We start from the raw sequence: 19,402 nt of genomic DNA on the forward strand, positions 1-19,402 counted from the left end.
CAAAAACTCGCGTTGCTCTGTTTTGTAATGCGCGTTCGTGACTCTCCTGTTCAAACTCGTTCATCAAAATGAGTCATTTGGTTCATTCAACGAACAAAATGAACAAGTTGACTCGGAAAAAGATTCGTTCATTTTGATGAACGAGTTCGAATAGGAGAGTCACAAACGCATATCACACCCTAACCTTAACCCTAACAGAGCAAGGCGAGCATTTGAGCTTATAAAACTTAAACGTTGTTATTTATTTATTAAATGAGCGATCGTTTCGCTTGATAAGACCCTTTTTTTATCGTCTAGAATCGTTTAAAGCCCTTTGAACAGTTTGCACTGAAACTATCTTTTGGACCTTGAACCGGTTGGTTCCCATTGAAGTCCATTGTATGGAGAAAATCTTGGAATGTTTTCATCAAAAACCTTCATTTCTTTTCGACTGAAGAAAGAAAGACATGGACATCTTGGATGACATGGGGGTGAGTAAATTATCAGCAAAAGTTTTTTTTAAAGTGAACTACCTCTTTAAGAGATCACAAATAGTGCTCGGATTCCCAACCTGCAAACAAAATCTCTCAATATTATGAACTTCTCATCAAATTCCTCCAAGTCCAAATGATCTGATTAATTACCCACATCTATTTCCAGCTCTAAACTATTGAATAATTTGTGTACTTTTTCATTTCTCCTCTGGAATTTTAAGGCGGACACATAAAAGGTCCCCTTTGCGTCTAATGAACTATGAAAGCGCAGGTTTCACAGCCTTGCGGCACCAATATCTACTCAGAGTCTGATTAATTGCGCAGTTCCCAGAGTGCCGCAGTGAACTTGAGAGTGCTTGAATGCTGGCAGATGGTGGAAATTCGAGTGTAATTCGAGGAAGTCTAAGACCGAGATCCTGGCACACTCCGATGGTTTTCCTTTAACACCCGGCAGAGCTTTAGATGTGTGTTTGTGTGCGTCCGATTCCCTGATGTCCATGCGCACACATTCCTATAGCACCATTACACACGAGCTGAGTGATGAATTACTTTTAATAAAGCAAACACAGTTGTTTCGTGTCCAGATCAATCTTTCTCTCAGTTGCCATGCCAGCCATTGTCACAAGTAATTGCCTAAACCCCTCGCCGTGTGAAATAGGGCTGTTTCGGAAGAAAGCTGAACTCGCAGCGGCCTCAATTTCCTACTCCAGTGCACTCCGGTCCGCAGGGGACGGCTTGCTCGATGCTGTCGTTGGTGCCACGATAGTGCCGCCCATCCAGGGGTGTGTTTCCCAAAAGCATCGTTAGCCAACTATGGTCGCAATCCCGTCGTTATCCGCAGTTCAACGAGTCGTGTTTCCCAAAACCACCAAGTTGTGTGTTTGGAAGGACAGCTCTCGATCTGTGGCTAGAAGCAGTTTCTTGTTTGCATGACACGTGGACTCAATAAATCCGTATCTTGAGCCATAGAAGCGAGCTGATATTCAGTGCAATCTATATCTTTTATTTCGAATACATACAAATTGATGTCTTTTAGTTTGTCAAGAGATTTAAAGGACCGTTTTTGAAGAGTGCGCGTGTGTGAACGAGCTCGAGTGTGTAAGAATGAGCCGAAGTCGGTTCTTCCGGTCGACCACCATGGGACCTTATTTCGGAAAAAATATTGGCGAGAGACAACAAATATTTTGATCTGGTTTGAATTGTGCTCTGAATTACGCATATGATGTTTGTCAATTTAAAAGATACATTTTAAAGTAAAGAAAGTCGCAGTTTGATGTAAAACCGTTGAGGTATAAGACTGTGAAAATACGTAATTACAAAGACTACAAACCCCAAAAGCACACATTTTCTCTCAATGAATGAAGCTAACTTTACTGAGGCTAATGTGTGTCATTGTTTCTACAGTCTTACGTTATAATCGTAACGTTACGCCGTCATGCCTGAGTGTTTTGTTCCAGACTGCACACACACGAGCAGCGGATCTCACTCGTTGTTTCGTTTCCCGGGAGATGTAGTTCATCGAGCGATTTTCACATAAAACTACATGTTACTCTTCTGTTTTATGAGAAACTGCGACGTTTTTGACTTTCAGAATTATCTTTTAAATTGACAAACATCATATGTGTAATTCAGGGCACAGTTCAGACGGAATAAAAAGATAAGTTGTCTCTCGTCATTGACTATTTTTTCCGAAATAAGGTCCCATAAGCCGGAAGCGGAGGGGCGGGACTTAGGCTTTCTGTTGAATCGAGAAATAAAGCAAAATAAGAGTCCTCAGATGCCATGTCTGTAGTTTATAGCAACACATCTAGCATTAATTTGATCTCAAACTGTTTCATTAAATGTAGTTATTACTCCACCACCTGCATCACATCTTTAAAGGGGTGATGAACTGAGAAATCAAACTTTCCTTGAGCTTTTGACATCTAAGAGGTCATCATATTATAAGAATATCCTGTAATTTTCAGAACTGAAAACATTCTTGTTAGTCCAATAAAAGCTTTTATTGACACCAGGCTCGGCAAACGACTCATTTTTCAAAGTGGGGAACTATGACGTCAAAGAGGATAAAACATTACACGCATAGCTAAATAACATAGATACCTACCTCGTGATGACCAACCAGATCGAGCTACCAAGCAATAAACACGAGTTGAAACTCATTATAATATGCAAAACTGTTATCCACTCACAGCAGTGGGTGTTTATTTCAAAGTCTTCAGTGCGAGATGCCCATAAAAACCGAGCGTTTTTGAGCTAGGCTCAAAACTAGAGTAGAAAATAACCTATTACTTATTCATTTTGGTGTTTTTTAATGTAAAAACCAAGCGAATGTCATAAATTGACATTATAAAAATGTAAAAATCCAGTTTATGACCCCTGTTCCCTGGTGCTTTTACCCCCTGATACTGACACCGCATGACGTGCATCTCAGGCCTCAGTCCTGGGCCGGGTCAGGTGACAAGTAGTCTCCAGCTGGCATGAAAGCACACTCATTTGTCTCCTTTAAAAGAGCAGATTAATGACGTTTGATTAGCTTCCCACAGGAATCCAGATTAATATTCATGCAGATTAGGCCTGTTATTTTAGGCTGCGCCTTCATGCTATGAACAGTTGGTGACGGCAGTTTCAATTAAGGTTTGTTGTTTGCTTCGTCGTGTCTTAATCTCACTGCAGGTGGACTCTAAAAACTGGCTACCTTTAACCAGAACAGATCAGAAGAGTGCAAATGTGGTGTGTTGTGTGTAGAGATTGACCAGTAAGGATTTTTATGATCAATAAAGATGATTTTGTGTCCAATAACCAATATTTGAAACCAATTTTTCTAAATCAAACTATTAAATTATTGTTTAAGAATTATTTATTTATTTTTAAATTATTACAATTATATTGAAACATTTTGAACCAAATTATGGATTTTAGTAATAATAATTGTAAGCATATTATTAATAGTTTTATACCAATAAAATAGGCCAATAATAATTAAAAATACTTTAAATAATAATAAAAATTATTAATCATTTATTATTATCAATAGTATTAGTATTCAAAATATAATAGTAATTAAACATAGTTTAATAATAGATATTGCTTTCAGTGATGTTATTAATATTCTATAGCTATAAACATATTTTAATAATTATTACTTTTTATAATTTTAACTAATTATATTACAAATTATTAGTAGTGGTGGGATTGATAATAAAATAATAAAAATAATAAAATTGCTTTAAGTAATTATTACTTATTTTTTATTATTATTAAATCAATAAAAATAATACATTTAAATATGAATTGTGCGTCTAATGATATTTATTTATTTATTATTATTTGTATTTCATCTGTAATTGGTGGTATGGTGAAAAGTTTCTTTATAAGATTGTGTTAAAATAAGTGGCATTTCTTTTCTGCTGGAATAATGAGCACTGTTACGTCCTTCACAATAATAACAGGAACGTGTAATACATGACAATAAATGGCGACTATTTTGATTTGACGTTGACTTTAACCATTAGGCTTTTACCTGAAGGTGCCCGTCGCTGCTGTACCTCTTCCAGCCCGTGGCTAATGACAACTCTTACAAATTGCACTTTTAAAAGACTGGAAGTAGGGGAAACTGGGTCGACCCATGGGAACGCTTTACATGGCAGACAAATGTCATCCGAGCAAATAAGACCAATTCTATTGACTTGCTAAAACCTAGAGTCTGCGGAGAACGTAGTTAAATTAGCGGTTCTATATTTATACCACTGCATGTGTTGCAAATTAGGCTTCATTTGTCTGGTAATCGCATGGGAGATCTGAGCGAGAGCATTCCAGGCTAGCTGGAAACAGAGCTGCTGGACAATAACCATCCGTGAGGGGCGAATATAAAATCGTGTCCCAGTTCTCTCTCGTCTAGCAGCATTTTTTCCTCCCGTCCAGATCGGTTGTTTACGTGTTAGTGGACGTACAAGCTAAACATCTGCTATTTTAGTGTCCCTCGGTTTCCTGTTTCTCAGTGTCACTCAAGTTCAGTTTAGCGTTCTGTGTTTGTAATCATCTCACAGGCGATTGCCATGTTGTCCATGTGCTTTGGGTTCATAACTCCTTATATGTAGCGAATGTGAGTAAATTATGACTTAGGTAATATTCCACATTTAGAAAGAGACCTCATCATCTTAGCAAACAAATTCCATCAATAAACTAGACTTTTATATTTGCTACATTGCTAAGAGTGCTTTTCCTATTTCTGTGTGGTTGCTATGGTGTTCTGGAAGGTTAATACATTTCTATGGTGTTGCTAGGGTGTTATGTATGGTTGTTGATGTTTCTGTGTGGTTGCTATGGTCTTCTGTATGGCTGTTGATGTTTCTGTGTGGTTGCTAGGGTGTTCTGTATGGTCGTTAATGTTTCTGTGTAGTTGCTAGGGTGTTTTGGAAGGTTAATACATTGCTATGGTGGGTGTTCTGTATGGTTGTTGATATTTCTGTGTGGTTGCTAGGGTGTTCTGGTTGGTTAATACATTGCTATGGTGTTGCCAGGGTGTTATGTATGGTTTTTAATGTTAATGTGTGGTCTTCTGTATGGTTGTTGATGTTTTTGTTATTGTTAGGGTGTTCTGTACGGTCGTTAATGGTTCTGTGTAGTTGCTATGGTGTTCTGGAAGGTTAATACATTACTATGGTGTTGCTAGGGTGTTCTGTATAGTTGTTGATGTTTATGTGTGGTTGCTATGGTGTTCTGTATGGTTGTTGATGTTTCTGTGTAGTTGCTAGGGTGTTCTGTTTGGTCATTAATGTTTCTGTGTAGTTGCTATGGTGTTCTGTATGGTTGTTGATGTTTCTGTGTAGTTGCTAGGGTGTTCTGGAAGGTAAATGCATTGCTATGGTGTTGCTAGGGTGTTCTGTATAGTTGTTGATGTTTCTGTGTGGTTGCTATGGTGTTCTGTGTGGTTGTTGATGTTTCAGTGTAGTTGCTAGGGTGTTTTGTATGGTTGTTAACGTTTCTGTGTAGTTGCTAGGGTTTTCTGTATGGTTGTTAATGTTTTAGTGCAGTTGCTTGGGTGTTTTGTACGGTCGTTAACGTTTCTGTGTAGTTGCTAGGGTGTTCTGTATGGTTGTTAATGTTTTAGTGCAGTTGCTAGGGTGTTTTGTATGGTTGTTAATGTTTCTGTGTAGTTGCTAGGGTGTTCTGTATGGTTGTTAATGTTTTAGTGTAGTTGCTAGGGTGTTCTGTATGGTTGTTAATGTTTTAGTGCAGTTGCTAGGGTGTTTTGTACGGTTGTTAATGTTTCTGTGTAGTTGCTTGGGTGTTCTGTATGGTTGTTAATGTTTTAGTGCAGTTGCTTGGGTGTTTTGTACGGTCGTTAACGTTTCTGTGTAGTTGCTTCTGTATGGTTGTTAATGTTTTAGTGCAGTTGCTAGGGTGTTTTGTACGGTCATTAACGTTTCTGTGTAGTTGCTAGGGTGTTCTGTATGGTTGTTAATGTTTTAGTGCAGTTGCTAGGGTGTTTTGTATGGTCATTAACGTTTCTGTGTAGTTGCTAGGGTGTTTTGTACGGTTGTTAATGTTTCTGTGTAGTTGCTTGGGTGTTCTGTATGGTTGTTGATGTTTCTGTGTGGTTGCTATGGTGTTTTGTACAGTTGTTAATGTTTCTGTGTAGTTGCTTGGGTGTTCTGTATGGTTGTTGATGTTTCTGTGTAGTTGCTAGGGTGTTTTGTACAGTTGTTAATGTTTCTGTGTAGTTGCTTGGGTGTTCTGTATGGTTGTTGATGTTTCTGTGTGGTTGCTATGGTGTTCTGTGTGGTTGTTGATGTTTCTGTGTAGTTGCTAGGGTGTTTTGTACGGTCGTTAACGTTTCTGTGTAGTTGCTAGGTTGTTCTGTATGGTTGTTAATATTTTAGTGCAGTTGCTAGGGTGTTTTGTACAGTTGTTAATGTTTCTGTGTAGTTGCTTGGGTGTTCTGTTTAGTTGTCAATGTTTCTGTGTAGTTGTATACAGTTGTAGTACATTGCTATGAGGTTTCTTTCTATGATGTTCTGAAAGGGCTAATAGAACGTTGCTAGGGTGTTCTTTGAGGTTAATACATTCCTATGGTGTTGCTAGGGTGTTTGGTGTGGTTGTTAATATGTTTCTGTGTGATTTCACCCATGTTCTGAGTGATAGCACATTGCTACTTGGTTCTTCTTGCTTAAGGCGTTGCTATGGGGTTGCTAGGGTGCTGTGGGTGGTTGTTAGGACATTGCTGTGGGGTTGCCAGTGTGTTTTAGGTTGTTGTTAGTATGTTTTTGTGTGATTTCAACAGTTTTCTGAGTAATAGTTAGCACGTTGCTTTAATGTTGCTAGGGTTTGACTTTCTGGAGGCCTGTTAGTGTGTTACTAGGGTGTACTTCCTGAACCATTTCTGCTCATTTTAGCATCTACCTGGTGAGTCTGAGTGCTAAAAAAAAAGTATTATTCATGTTTATTGCATAAATAGTGTGTCAAATGGGAATTTGACATCAAGCATGAGTCATAGCGCTTGACTAGCTCTAATGCTAATGCAAGTCGTGTGAGTAAATGCTAATCTTGTGAGCGGCTCCATGAGATTTGGTGCTGATTGTTTTATAATGAAATCTAATTAAGGTTAATAAAGTGGATGAGAGGTGAGACGCCATACTGTACGTGAGATATGCAGCGTGATTTGCTCGATGACTTCACAGAAATGCCTGCCGGCTTTTGCCTTTTTGAAGGATGTGTGCGCATCTCGACGTCGACGCTCACAGTTAAAGATTAAAGTCAGCGGATCTCACCCGATCTGTTACAGCTCATATCATAGCTCTGCTGATGCGGCTCTCTAAAGTCTTTTCAATTCCCACATTTATGTTTAAAACAGAATTAATTAATCTGATGCGTTGCTTTGTAGGGAGGACTGTAAAGCATCCAAGAAAGATTTCCACGAATACTGTTTAAAGCTGAATCAAGAAGGATTCTTGCTTCTTTAAAGAGGCGTTCATATGTTGCAGATTTAATAAGGTTTATTTAATAAATCTGGGTAAAAAAAAATACAGAATTTCTCAATTTCAATCAATTCTTAAATCCCAAGAGTCTTTTAGTCTATGCCATTTTTAGCTAATGAATAAACAGAACATTATAGTGGGCCTCCTATCCAATAAATCACAATGTTTCTTTTGATATGAAACAAAGTCACAGATTTCAAATTCGATCCATTTTATTATTTAATTCTAACAATAAATGTGGTTTTGTGGCTCTTTAACGAATCGCTGTAGCGCCTCAGTTCAAGCGGCACGCGAACCGATCGAGACTCATCAGATCAGGCAACATTTTTCCAGTCTTTTCCAGAGCTCTTGCAAATTGTCGCCTCTTTTTCCTATTTGTAGTGGAGATGAGTGGTACCCGGTGGGGTCTTCTGCTGTTGTAGCCCATCCGCCTCAAGGTTGTGTGTGTTGTGTCTTCTTCACAAATGCTTTGCTGCATACCTCGGTTGTAACGTGCTTTTGTGCTTTTACTCTGCATGAGGTTAAAAAACAAGCCAGAGCCCTTGAGAAACAAGCTTGAAAAGTTGGCACTTCTCTGAGAAACTTCTCACCAGATGTCAAAGACTTAGTCTGTGATGCATCAGTCGCCGCACACACTTTGATGGTTGCATTGTAAACGCATTCTGTTGCATTTTTGTAGCACTTCCCCACTTAAGCCAGACAGTGTTGGCATAGCCGCCATCTGGCCTTAATTAATGCATTTAACAATCAATAAGTGAAGCATCTGCTAATCTGCAAAGCTCCGCTCAGCCGGAGTCGGTGCATTATGAACACTACCCAGAAACCCGAGGTTTGAAGCTTCCACATCAGGATTTCTGAGTCATCTCTCCACAGACAGGTGTGATTACAATAACAGGTGTGTGTCCATCATGAGGAAGTTGAGACGGGCGCTGAATGCAGAATGTGTGCATTGATTACGGGCCTGAAGTGTGACCTTTTTTCGGCGCATCCCTTCACAGTTTGATGCGGATCGTGGATCGATGGAACGCGTGTGATTGCACAGTAAATGTGTTTCGGCCACATGCTGAGATATAGTTGGATATGAATGTCGCATTTGATGTGTACAGAAATGTTTTGTGGGTTTTCAGTATAACAAAAATAAACGTGCTACTAGTTTAACTAGTTTTGAGTTGAGTAAGTTTGTCAAGATGTGTTTTTTTTTTGTCTCTCTGGACACAATGCAAGCCGAGATATAATAATCAAAAATAATCAAACACCTACTCTTGCATCTGATTCATTTTAGTGAACCATTTTAATGAATCATTACTGAATTGTTTGATTCATTTTAGTCAATTTTTTGAACAATTCATGTAAATGATTCACTGATTCCTTCCAGTCCCAGTGTCTTTTGTTGTGCAATATTTTGATAAATGCTGCTATTTGTCATTATGTTGTCATTAAATATAATTGTGATTGATTCTGAGTAAATTATTTGTAAAGTGTAAAATTGAAATTAAATGTTATGTTTTAAGATAAAAGTTTTTTTTCTGCCAGGCAATTACTTGATCATTAATATAAAATATAAAAATATAAAAAATTCTGACTGAAATTACTTTTTTAAAAATAAAAATATCAAAAGACTTGACTTTTCTTTTTCATGCATGATTAAAAATATCAAAAGACTTTTTTTAAAAATATATCAAAATAGCTTCAGTGTGGCTACATTTCATAGCTACTTTTTAAAGAAAAAGATTAATGTGACTTCTGGGTATTTAGTAAAACCTTCAGTGTTTTTTCCAAGGCTTGGTCAAGCTTCCGTCTATTTTTGTCGCTAGACTTGGACTTGTGTGTCATCTGCTGTACTGCGGTCCATTAGGACAGTAAAGCAGCTGTTGTCATCCATGTTGTAGCTTTTGTGGTCATTACCGCCATATTGCACATCACTGGACAAGTTAGTCATTAAATACCTGAACAAATGTGCCATAATGAAGTTTTCCAGCCCATAATTAGTTGGTTTTCTTTGTACTTTGTGTAAGTCAGGTGATTAGTGGCACAGCGGTAACAGTCTGGCTTTGTAATTAGTCCTAAACAGTCTCGTTTGCTTCATCTCTTCATCACACTTTTTTCTCCGCGTTTTTAGCCAAAATCACAGCAGGTGAGGTACTGGAGGGGGCGAGCGTTGCCAAGCGAGGGTTGCTAGGCAGCCAGTGACTCCATCAGGGGGCAACGTGTGCCTGCCTATAGGGATGGTGTCTGTTAAGGGCACTTGTACAGATACAAGGGTACATACCCATACCGTCCTCTTTTGAAATGTTCCCTTACTACAGTTTTTACAAAAGCGCACTTAACAGTCTTATTTCGCCTATAATTTAGTAAAAGCAATTAATTTGGGATAAAAAAAGATCATTTTTTAGAATTTTCATGACAATTAACACTTTTTTCCCCTCCAAATGTGTATTACTTAAATGTATCAGGATGCTTGACTCTTGACTTTTTCTTTTTTTTTCTTTTTCAGTATTCTTGATGTGTTAAATTAGATTCTCATTACTGCAATACATTTTTTTTTACTTTAATAGAATAAATAGAGTATTTCTGAAAAATAAGTTAAATCTGCATAAAAACTTGTGTACATGTTTTTTTGTACGTAACTGTAAATCATATATCTTAAGTTTGTTAAGCCATTATTGTAATGAGAAAGAATTTGCATGGAAATTGTAGTAAAATGTCATGAAAATGTTACAGTTTTATATATATATATATATATATATATATATATATATATACACTGTAAAAAATATTGTTGGTTTAACTTAAAAAGTTAAGTAACCTGGTTGCCTTAAAATTTTAAGTTCATTGAAATGGAAAAATTTAGTTAATTTTCTGTTAATTTAATCATCAGAAACTCAAAATATTATGTTATCTGAACCACATAAATTATTTAGTTGATAATTAAATATAGTTGATTTGACAAAAAAAAAAATGTTGATTACAAATCATGAAAATATTTGTACTATATATATATATAATTTATAAATATTAAATTTACTTTAATATATAATAGTCTTTATTATATGTATAAATATATATTCAATTATATCTATATATTATTTATATAATTCACATAAATATATGCATGCAAATAATTAAAATGGTAAATGGTAAATGGACTGCATTTATATAGCGTCTTCATAGACCTAATGGCCACCAAAGCGCTTTACATATTGCATATTATTTTTCTTTGAATTCAGAACTCACACACAAAGTTTACACTATTAAAACAACAAATGCAATACAAAATATGATGTTCTCAGTGCTCTTCACTCACTGCGGTTACTGTGAGGAAACCATTTTAATTCGGCACACGTTCAAACCTTGTAATGCGCTGCAAAGCGTGCCGCTGTTCAAGTTTTCAATTGAAGTGCTCAGAAACGTCTGAATCACAGCGGGCGGTCTGTGTGGGATTGAATCATTTGTGTTTTGTCACTCATTTCTCTAGAAGCTTGAAAAAAAGCTCAGCTCTTCATTCTGAATGCTGAAAAACTTGGAGAGCTGAAGGAAGCTCAAAGTGTCACTCGACTGAGAGGTGTGTTTGACAGTTCTCCCAGTGTTATGTCCATAGCTAGCTATGATTATATGTAACTGACTGTGGATTGAGCGTCACATTTAAGGTGTCAGGTGTCAGCGCAGCGAAACGCCACTCATGATCTGAACAGTCAGATCTCCACATGCCACAGCGGCTCAGGAATCCCAGAGAAACAACACTGGATTGACACTCACTGGACCATCTCATGGGTGTAGAGTCACACAGAATAGATTTCTAATGTCATTTATAGTGTCACAACTAAATATTGAATTTGAAGATTTCTCGCTGGTTTATTAAAGATGTGTAATTGCTGTTCCATTAGGATCAACAAACGAAATTGCAAAAATTATAATTCTAACAGGTTTCCTGAACACGCCTCTTTTTTTCTATTGGTTTGTCAAACAAATAGTCCCGCCCCACGCTTACATCATTGGTTTAGTCAGTGTTGTTGTGTCAGGCAGGACAAGATTAACGAACAGAGCAATGATTTGAAGTATTTTAACATTAGCAAAAATTGTGAATCCCCTTTAATAAGTCTATTGACAGTTTTTTTTTTGTATTTTTGAGGAAGAAAATAGAGATGGCTCTCATTGCAGAAGGGATGAGAAGAGATGGCTCTCATCCAGATCCAACTCCTCCCACCTTCCATATACCTAATTCTACCCATCTCCGCCCCTGATCCCTAACCCCACCGCCAAACCTACCCATCTCCACCCCCTGATCCCTAACCCCACCCCTAAACCTACCCATCTCCGCCCCTGATCCCTAACCCCACCCCTAAACCTACCCATCTCCACCCCCTGATCCCTAACCCACCCCTAAACCTACCCAGCTCCGCCCCTGATCCCTAACCCCACCCCTAAACCTACCCATCTCCACCCCCTGATCCCTAACCCCACCCCTAAACCTACCCAGCTCCGCCCCTGATCCCTAATCCCACCCCCAATCCTACCCATCTCCACCCCCTGATCCCTAACCCCACCCCTAAACCTACCCATCTCCACCCCCTGATCCCTAACCCCACCCCTAAACCTACCCATCTCCGCCCCCTGATCCCTAACCCCACCCCTAAACCTACCCATCTCCGCCCTGATCCCTAACCCCACCCCTAAACCTACCCATCTCCGCCCCCTGATCCCTAACCCCACCCCCAATCCTACCCATCTCCACCCCTGATCCCTAATCCCACCCCCAATCCTACCCATCTCCGCCCCCTGATCCCTAACCTCAGCACTAATCCTACCCAGCTCCGCCCCTGATCCCTAACCCCACCCCTAAACCTACCCATCTCCGCCCCCTGATCCCTAACCCCACCCCCAATCCTACCCATCTCCACCCCTGATCCCTAACCCCACCCCTAAACCTACCCATCTCCACCCCCTGATCCCTAACCCCACCCCTAAACCTACCCAGCTCCGCCCCTGATCCCTAACCCCACCCCCAATCCTACCCATCTCCACCCCTGATCCCTAATCCCACCCCCAATCCTACCCATCTCCACCCCTGATCCCTAACCCCACCCCTAAACCTACCCATCTCCACCCCCTGATCCCTAACCCCACCCCTAAACCTACCCATCTCCGCCCTGATCCCTAACCCCACCCCCAATCCTACCCATCTCCGCCCCCTGATCCCTAACCCCACCCCCAATCCTACCCATCTCCACCCCCTGATCCCTAACCCCACCCCTAAACCTACCCATCTCCACCCCCTGATCCCTAACCCCACCCCTAAACCTACCCATCTCCGCCCCTGATCCCTAATCCCACCCCCAATCCTACCCATCTCCGCCCCCTGATCCCTAACCCCACCCCCAATCCTACCCATCTCCACCCCCTGATTCCTAACCCCACCCCTAAACCTACCCATCTCCCCCCCTGATCCCTAACCCCACCCCTAAACCTACCCATCTCCACCCCCTGATCCCTAACCCCACCCCTAAACCTACCCATCTCCACCCCCTGATCCCTAACCCCACCCCTAAACCTACCCATCTCCACCCCCTGATCCCTAACCCCACCCCTAAACCTACCCATCTCCGCCCCTGATCCCTAATCCCACCCCCAATCCTACCCATCTCCGCCCCCTGATCCCTAACCCCACCCCCAATCCTACCCATCTCCACCCCCTGATCCCTAACCTCAGCACTAATCCTACCCAGCTCCGCCCCTGATCCCTAACCCCACCCCTAAACCTGTCATTTGTTTGTGAATCAGACTATACTGGTCATGTTTGTTGTAGTGTACAATTGACTATGGCTAAGCCACGCCCTCTCTACTCACTCGGACTCACAGGCGCTATGGCAGCCATCACAGTAGGAGACATTTCACAGGAGGCAATTGGTAATTTTTGGAGACAGAAAGATTATATATCATCTCAAAGTCACCAAAAGGGCCTTAACTATGCATTGGATATTAATAAGTTTTATTTTTGAGAAGGTCGATGAAAAGCTTCAGCTCCAGGCAAAAATGTACAGGTCACAGTGTAAACGTGATAAACCGCATATTGTTAATCTACAGTATTTACACAACTCATTCAGCACAACATTGTTAACATTTGTTATTTACAGATACGTTAATGAAGCTAAGCGACATAATGTACAACGCAGCTAGAAGCTAACGTTAACGTTTTCTAATGTTAGTCTAACGTTACGTTAGAGATTTTAAAGTTAACGTTCAAATACGTTGTTGACTTAACTTAGTACAGATGTAGACATCCTTGTTTAATTCATCCACGTTTAGTTGGTGTTGTGGTCTACCGCATAACTTAGTCCAGAGCGGACACTTATCTCGGTTGAGATGTGGTTTGGGAAAGGGTAAATAAATACACACCGTCGCCCAGCCTCTCGGGAACCTAGTGTCAGAGCTGCATGTACCCCATACACACCGTTTGACCGTTTTAAACTTAAAATGACAAGAAAAAAACGAATGAAAACTGACTAACTAAAATGCATTTCAATGTATGTGGAAGCAGAGAATGTCCGAGTGTATTGGGTTAGCTGTGCACTGTGATTGGCTCATCGCGTTTGAGGGCGTGGCTTAGCCATAGGTCAATTAGAATGGACAATGCTAAAAGAAATAAGTTTTGTGTTAACATTTTAATTCAGACTTTAAACTCACAACTTTAGGCAGATTATTGCTGAGTGTTTTCGTGTGACATTCTGTCCACATTAGCACAAGAACTCTGATGTTTAAAAATGCGTAAATGGAACTGAACGTCATTAAAATCGTTTTGTTCAAGTGTTTTGTCTTTGGCTTTGTTCAGACCAGATTGTGGCAGCTCTGAGCTCTGATTGTGTGTAATTGGAAATTAAATACATAATAAAGTGAAATGAGAGATGGAGAGACTGGTGTTGTGTTAGTGGGAATGAGAGCGACGCCGTCGGCATCTGTGCTGGGAATTCAGCGACCAATTACAGCTTTCTAATTCGGCTGCTAGACGTAACGCAAACCTGTCATTTAATCAACTTAATTCTAATTTAAAACTGACGGAGTGCTAGTGCGCCGTTCGCTTTTGTTGAATAATCACGTATTTGTTTCTAAAAAGAAAAACACATTTGCTTTAAAATTGGATTACCGAAATAGCATTTAATCCAGCCATCTGAAACAAACCCCAGAATCCATTTGCCTCCAGGCGGATATTGATGTCGGAACCTGTAAACGCTCAACGTTCATACGTACAGAGCCGGGCGCGTCCAATCCCAGCGCAGTGAGCCGTATACAAAGAGGCAATTAATATCGAGCCGAGCACGGTGGCCTGCGACGTCCTATAATAACACGGTTAGACCAAAGGTTAATGTGTTGAATTCAATATGCATCCCCATTCGTTTCAATGAAGATGTCCAGGAAAAAGTGAGGTAGTCTGTAATCAAAGGCCTCCCTGTGCAAAGTGAAATTAATTATAGGGGCCTTCATAAATTCAGTGTAATGTCTTAATGTTCCTCTGGTCCCCCTCCCAACCGTTATCAGCTCGGCTGGAAGTGGGCCGTACGCTCGGGCCGATCTAATAACCGGCTGTGTGAGGTGATAATTGTGAATGAGCTGTACTGTATGTCAGCGGAGGTTCTTGAGAAACAGCCGGTGAAAATGCAGGTGTTTATCAGGCCATCTCCCTCACAGTGAATATAGAGAGGACATTACGTGTTTCCGCCAAGTGAACTGCTGTGATGTTTAATACAGTCGAGGTCTGCTGTGCATCGCACCATCAAAATAACAGCAGTCTCTTTGAAAACACGAATGCATGCATGTCTGAGATACAGGATGAAGCGTAGACCAGCTCCAAAACAACCTAAATGTGTTTAGCATATTTTTACTGTTAATCTTTGCTGGCCAATACCAATAACCAACAAGACTATACATCTAAATCCAAATCAGAACCTGATTACAAAAACCAAAGTCTCACCATTAAAAGGCATGACCCAAGCACACAATTATGACGTTCTCCTTATAATGTTATATAGCCGATATGACAGTCTTGTGCTGCACATGTTGCACTGAACTGTATTTTCATTCTTTTGTAGTGATTCCAATCATATTTCAAGCAATTTAAACTAGTGCTGTCAAACGATTAAAATATTTAATCGCGAATAATCGCATTAATGTCATAGTTAACTCGCGATTAATCGCACATTTTTATCTATTCTAAATGTCTTTTGATTTATTTTTGTTACATTATTTTTTTTATCATTTTAATGCTCTTGTCAACATGGAAAAGTGGATCGGCTTGTTTAGTTTTTTTGAAATTATTGAAAATAACATTGGAATACTGTTCAATTTCACACCAACATATACAGTATAAATAATCTCTCACACAATGTGACACTGTGTATCAATAAAAGCGTGAAAGAAATACTGACGAGGTCCTGATATTGACGAGGGGGCGGAGAATTCGCATCATCTGTGTGTTTGTGTGTGTGTGTGTTTGGCCATCAGACTGGACGTGCTGCGATGATGATAGCTCAGTTCACAATGACAAAACACACAGATCACTTGGTCTTGTCAATGGGACAATTTGGCAACTTTTTAAAGTAAACTTTCCATTCAGAATCTTCTTAGGGCATCCATTTCGGCGTCTCGCGCTCGTCATCCACTCAAAACGTAACGTTACTATTTGGCCGGCTCGCAAGCCGAAACAAGTGTGTGCGGCACAAAACGTCCTCGCGCTGCGCTCTGAACCCATTCATTTCAATGGCTTGCGTTGCGTGAGGACGTTTTGTTGCTTCTTCGACCAAAGCGCAAGCGGATCTAGCTAGAACAGAAACAAAACAACAGGCACGCTGCAAACACACGTTTCGGCTTGCGAGCCGGCCAAATAGTAACGTTACGTTTTGAGTGGATGACGAGCGCGAGACGCCGAAATGGACAACGTCAAATTCGCGCCTACCGCGTCTAGTTATACTCTTGAACACTTTGAATCCATTCGCGCGTCAATTTCAGAATCGAAAACCTGTTGGCGGCCATCTTTTTTATGTTGATCGAGCATTCATCGAGAGAGTCACCGCTCTGTATTTGCTCTGGAGAGCAGAACACCGGCGTGGGGATCATCGTCGCCGTATTCGTGTCCACCGGACCATTCGGAGGCGAACCGTTCGCTCCAGGAGCTGCGCCTGGATGCCGGCCGCTGTCAGCGGTACCTCCGCCTGTCCCGCACCCAGTTTGATGACCTGTTGTCCCGCATCGGAGCGAGGATCACCCTCGCCCTCATCCACCTAATCTGTCATTTATTTTTGTTTTGATGATAAATAGAGCCAGCCTCCAAAAGTTATAACCTGTCGTGTGATTTTTTTTTTTTGTACGAATTGACGGCAAAGTTCAGATTTTTCAACTCGGGCGGCAGGCGCGTGAATGCACAAAAAGCACTAACTAAATAATTCGCGCGTAACGCACTTAACGCGGCAGATGCTCAATTTGCGCCATTCGCGCAAATTTGCATCTACCGTGCCGCGTTCTACGCCTCATTCGCGGCGCAGGAATTTTTTACGCGCATAATGTGTCTTTGCATTGACTTACGGTGCCTTTGAGATGCGAGGAAACATTTGTCTGAATGGGTTTCACACTGAAGACACCCCGAGCCGATGTCAAAGAACTTGCGTGTACAAATGCTGCCGGTGTTTGTTCTGAAAATAATTATCTATGATATACAGTACATAGACGGATATGCAAACTTTCGAACACCACAAAAACTAGCCTGAAGACGCTGACCGAAGGCCAAGCGCTGGTCGATCGGCTTGGTGTTTTGTTGAAAACACTTCAGATTCAGAATGTTTGTGCTCTTTAAGCAGCTTTGGAGGAAGTTGTCAGCACTGGTGATGGGCAACTCCACCATGAATATGATCCAGAATTAGTTTTTTTTTTTTTTTTTCAGAAACGCTTGTTCAAGATTCATTGAAGTGGATATTAATTCTAACATGCTTTCTTTCTGCAGGCATACTTCCGACAGGGTGTTGCCCTTCAGTACCTGGGCCGCCATGCGGACGCCCTGGCCGCCTTCGCCTCGGGACTGGCCCAGGACCCCAAGAGCCTGCAGCTGCTGGTGGGAATGGTGGAGGCCGCCATGAAGTCCCCGCTGAGAGGTACAGTGTGCGTTTCTACTGGTTTTTGGCTCAAATTTCTAAAAACATCCTAATAATTTATGAGAAAAAAAGTCATGGTTGGTCGTCATACTCAGATTAGTCAGCATGTGAGTACAGTATGATGCGGCTCCTTTGGCTGATACGGATCCATTGCGCTCAATTGCATTGGCAAATGCCTTGATCATGGTTCTCTGTTCCTCTTTTAAAACGAATGCGCCGTCTACATCTTCTTTAACAGACACGATGGCTGAATCTACACATCTCAGTTCTCCAGCGTGATGATTACGATACGGTTGATAATCCGTCCATCATCGTATAAAGCCCGCCCTGATGATTTGATTGGTCCGAACAGCTTTGGTTTGGGCACACTTGCTTCACAACAGATCAAGTCCAGACTGAACGTCCCATCCTCAAATGTTGTGGGCGGGGCTAAGTTCTGCTGGCATCCAGGCTACATGATTGGGCCACATTATGTCTTATTTGAAATCTAAAAATACCAAAAGATGAGTAGAAGGTGGTGCTTGTCCTTTTGGATAAACTTAAGGTAAAACATGGCTGTTTTGGGCTGTAGATTCAGGGCTTGACATTAACTTTTGCTCTCCAGCCACTGTGGCTTGTGGTTTTCCAACCTTACTAAGCACTCAGGATTTTCACTGGCCACAATTTTGACATCGATACCATGGGGGAAAAACTGCCATATAGATATTTGTAATATTATCTCATAATTTGGCAGCAGGTATATTAGGCTGCTGTCACTTTAAGACCTGACGCATGCATCCATTACGTGATGATGTGATGGTGATTTGAGTGTTTAAGCTCAATAAGCAGATAAGATTAACTCAATTTAGCACTGAGAGCCGGCTTAATGTGAACACACTTTGGGTGTGAGGACCATAGATATCTATATAAAGGCTAGATATGTCGTCCTCGCTGCTGGCCAATGGAGGTCGACATCTGCACCTGGCGGCCATCTTGTCACAGGCAGCTCGCTCACTCGTAACATTGTGTTAATGGTACATGTACTATTTAAATGACCATAACTTGCTCAATTTTCTACCGATTTTCAAACGGTTTGTTTTGTTAAAAACGTCAGAGATGTAGTTATGACACTGCATACTTATGACTAAAAAGTGTATAAATAAATAATCATCCAGATAATTATAGCCACGTTAATAACGTTTGTAAGAAACCAAACCGTTTGTAAATCCGTCAAGATTTCAACGAGATAAGTGTTCGTGCTGACCACTCATCTTACATCAGCTTGTCTGTGACAAGATGGCCGCCGGTGATGACGATGGAAACTCCGGCATAACAAATCTAGCCTTTATAGATATCTATGGTGAGGACAACATCTGTGGGAATGAGTCAAAATATGCGCAATATGTGCAATCCCTCACTGAAATACAAGCGCCATAACCACAACAGTGTTCATCCAGAGCAAATGAAACGAGTGAGTGAAGAGAGGCGGGTTTGTGTGTCACTCGCTGAGAGAGAGAGAGAGCAGCTGGTATCGTGTGTCTATTCTGCGGATAATTATTGTTGTAAGTGTTTCAGATATTTCAGGATCGATGTCTATCGAAAAATCTATATTTTTGACAACACCACATTGCACTTAGTTTATTATTTAAGATGCCTTTTTAAAAGACCACAATTTAAAACTATATGTTATATATACATTTTAACCTGCCAAAATGTCTAGTAGGAGTGACTGTGTTACACACCACTGCTGAAATACACTCGCATGTGGTGGTGTGGTGGGTGTTAATGTCAAGATTCATCCATTGATTGTAATAAGACTAATGACGTTAGGGTTTAG

The 19,402-nt window shown here is 40.7% G+C and overlaps 1 protein-coding gene across 4 annotated transcripts in view; it reads left to right on the forward strand.

The window, feature by feature from the left end:
* The window catches only part of ttc28 (tetratricopeptide repeat domain 28), a 352,746-nt gene that overhangs the window by 202,774 nt on the left and 130,570 nt on the right, over nucleotides 1–19,402 (forward strand). For 3 of the 4 annotated variants that reach the window (XM_039676346.2, XM_039676347.2, XM_039676348.2), the window contains one exon: nucleotides 17,439–17,586. The exons of the other annotated variant lie outside the window; for it this stretch is intronic. In XM_039676346.2, coding sequence (XP_039532280.2) covers nucleotides 17,439–17,586 — 148 coding nt within the window. The remainder of the gene's footprint in view (nucleotides 1–17,438; nucleotides 17,587–19,402) is intronic. 4 annotated transcript variants of the gene reach the window in all.

This window comes from Pimephales promelas, chromosome 23, assembly GCF_988280905.1.
Source record: "Pimephales promelas chromosome 23, fPimPro1.hap1.1, whole genome shotgun sequence".
Taxonomy (NCBI): domain Eukaryota; kingdom Metazoa; phylum Chordata; class Actinopteri; order Cypriniformes; family Leuciscidae; genus Pimephales; species Pimephales promelas.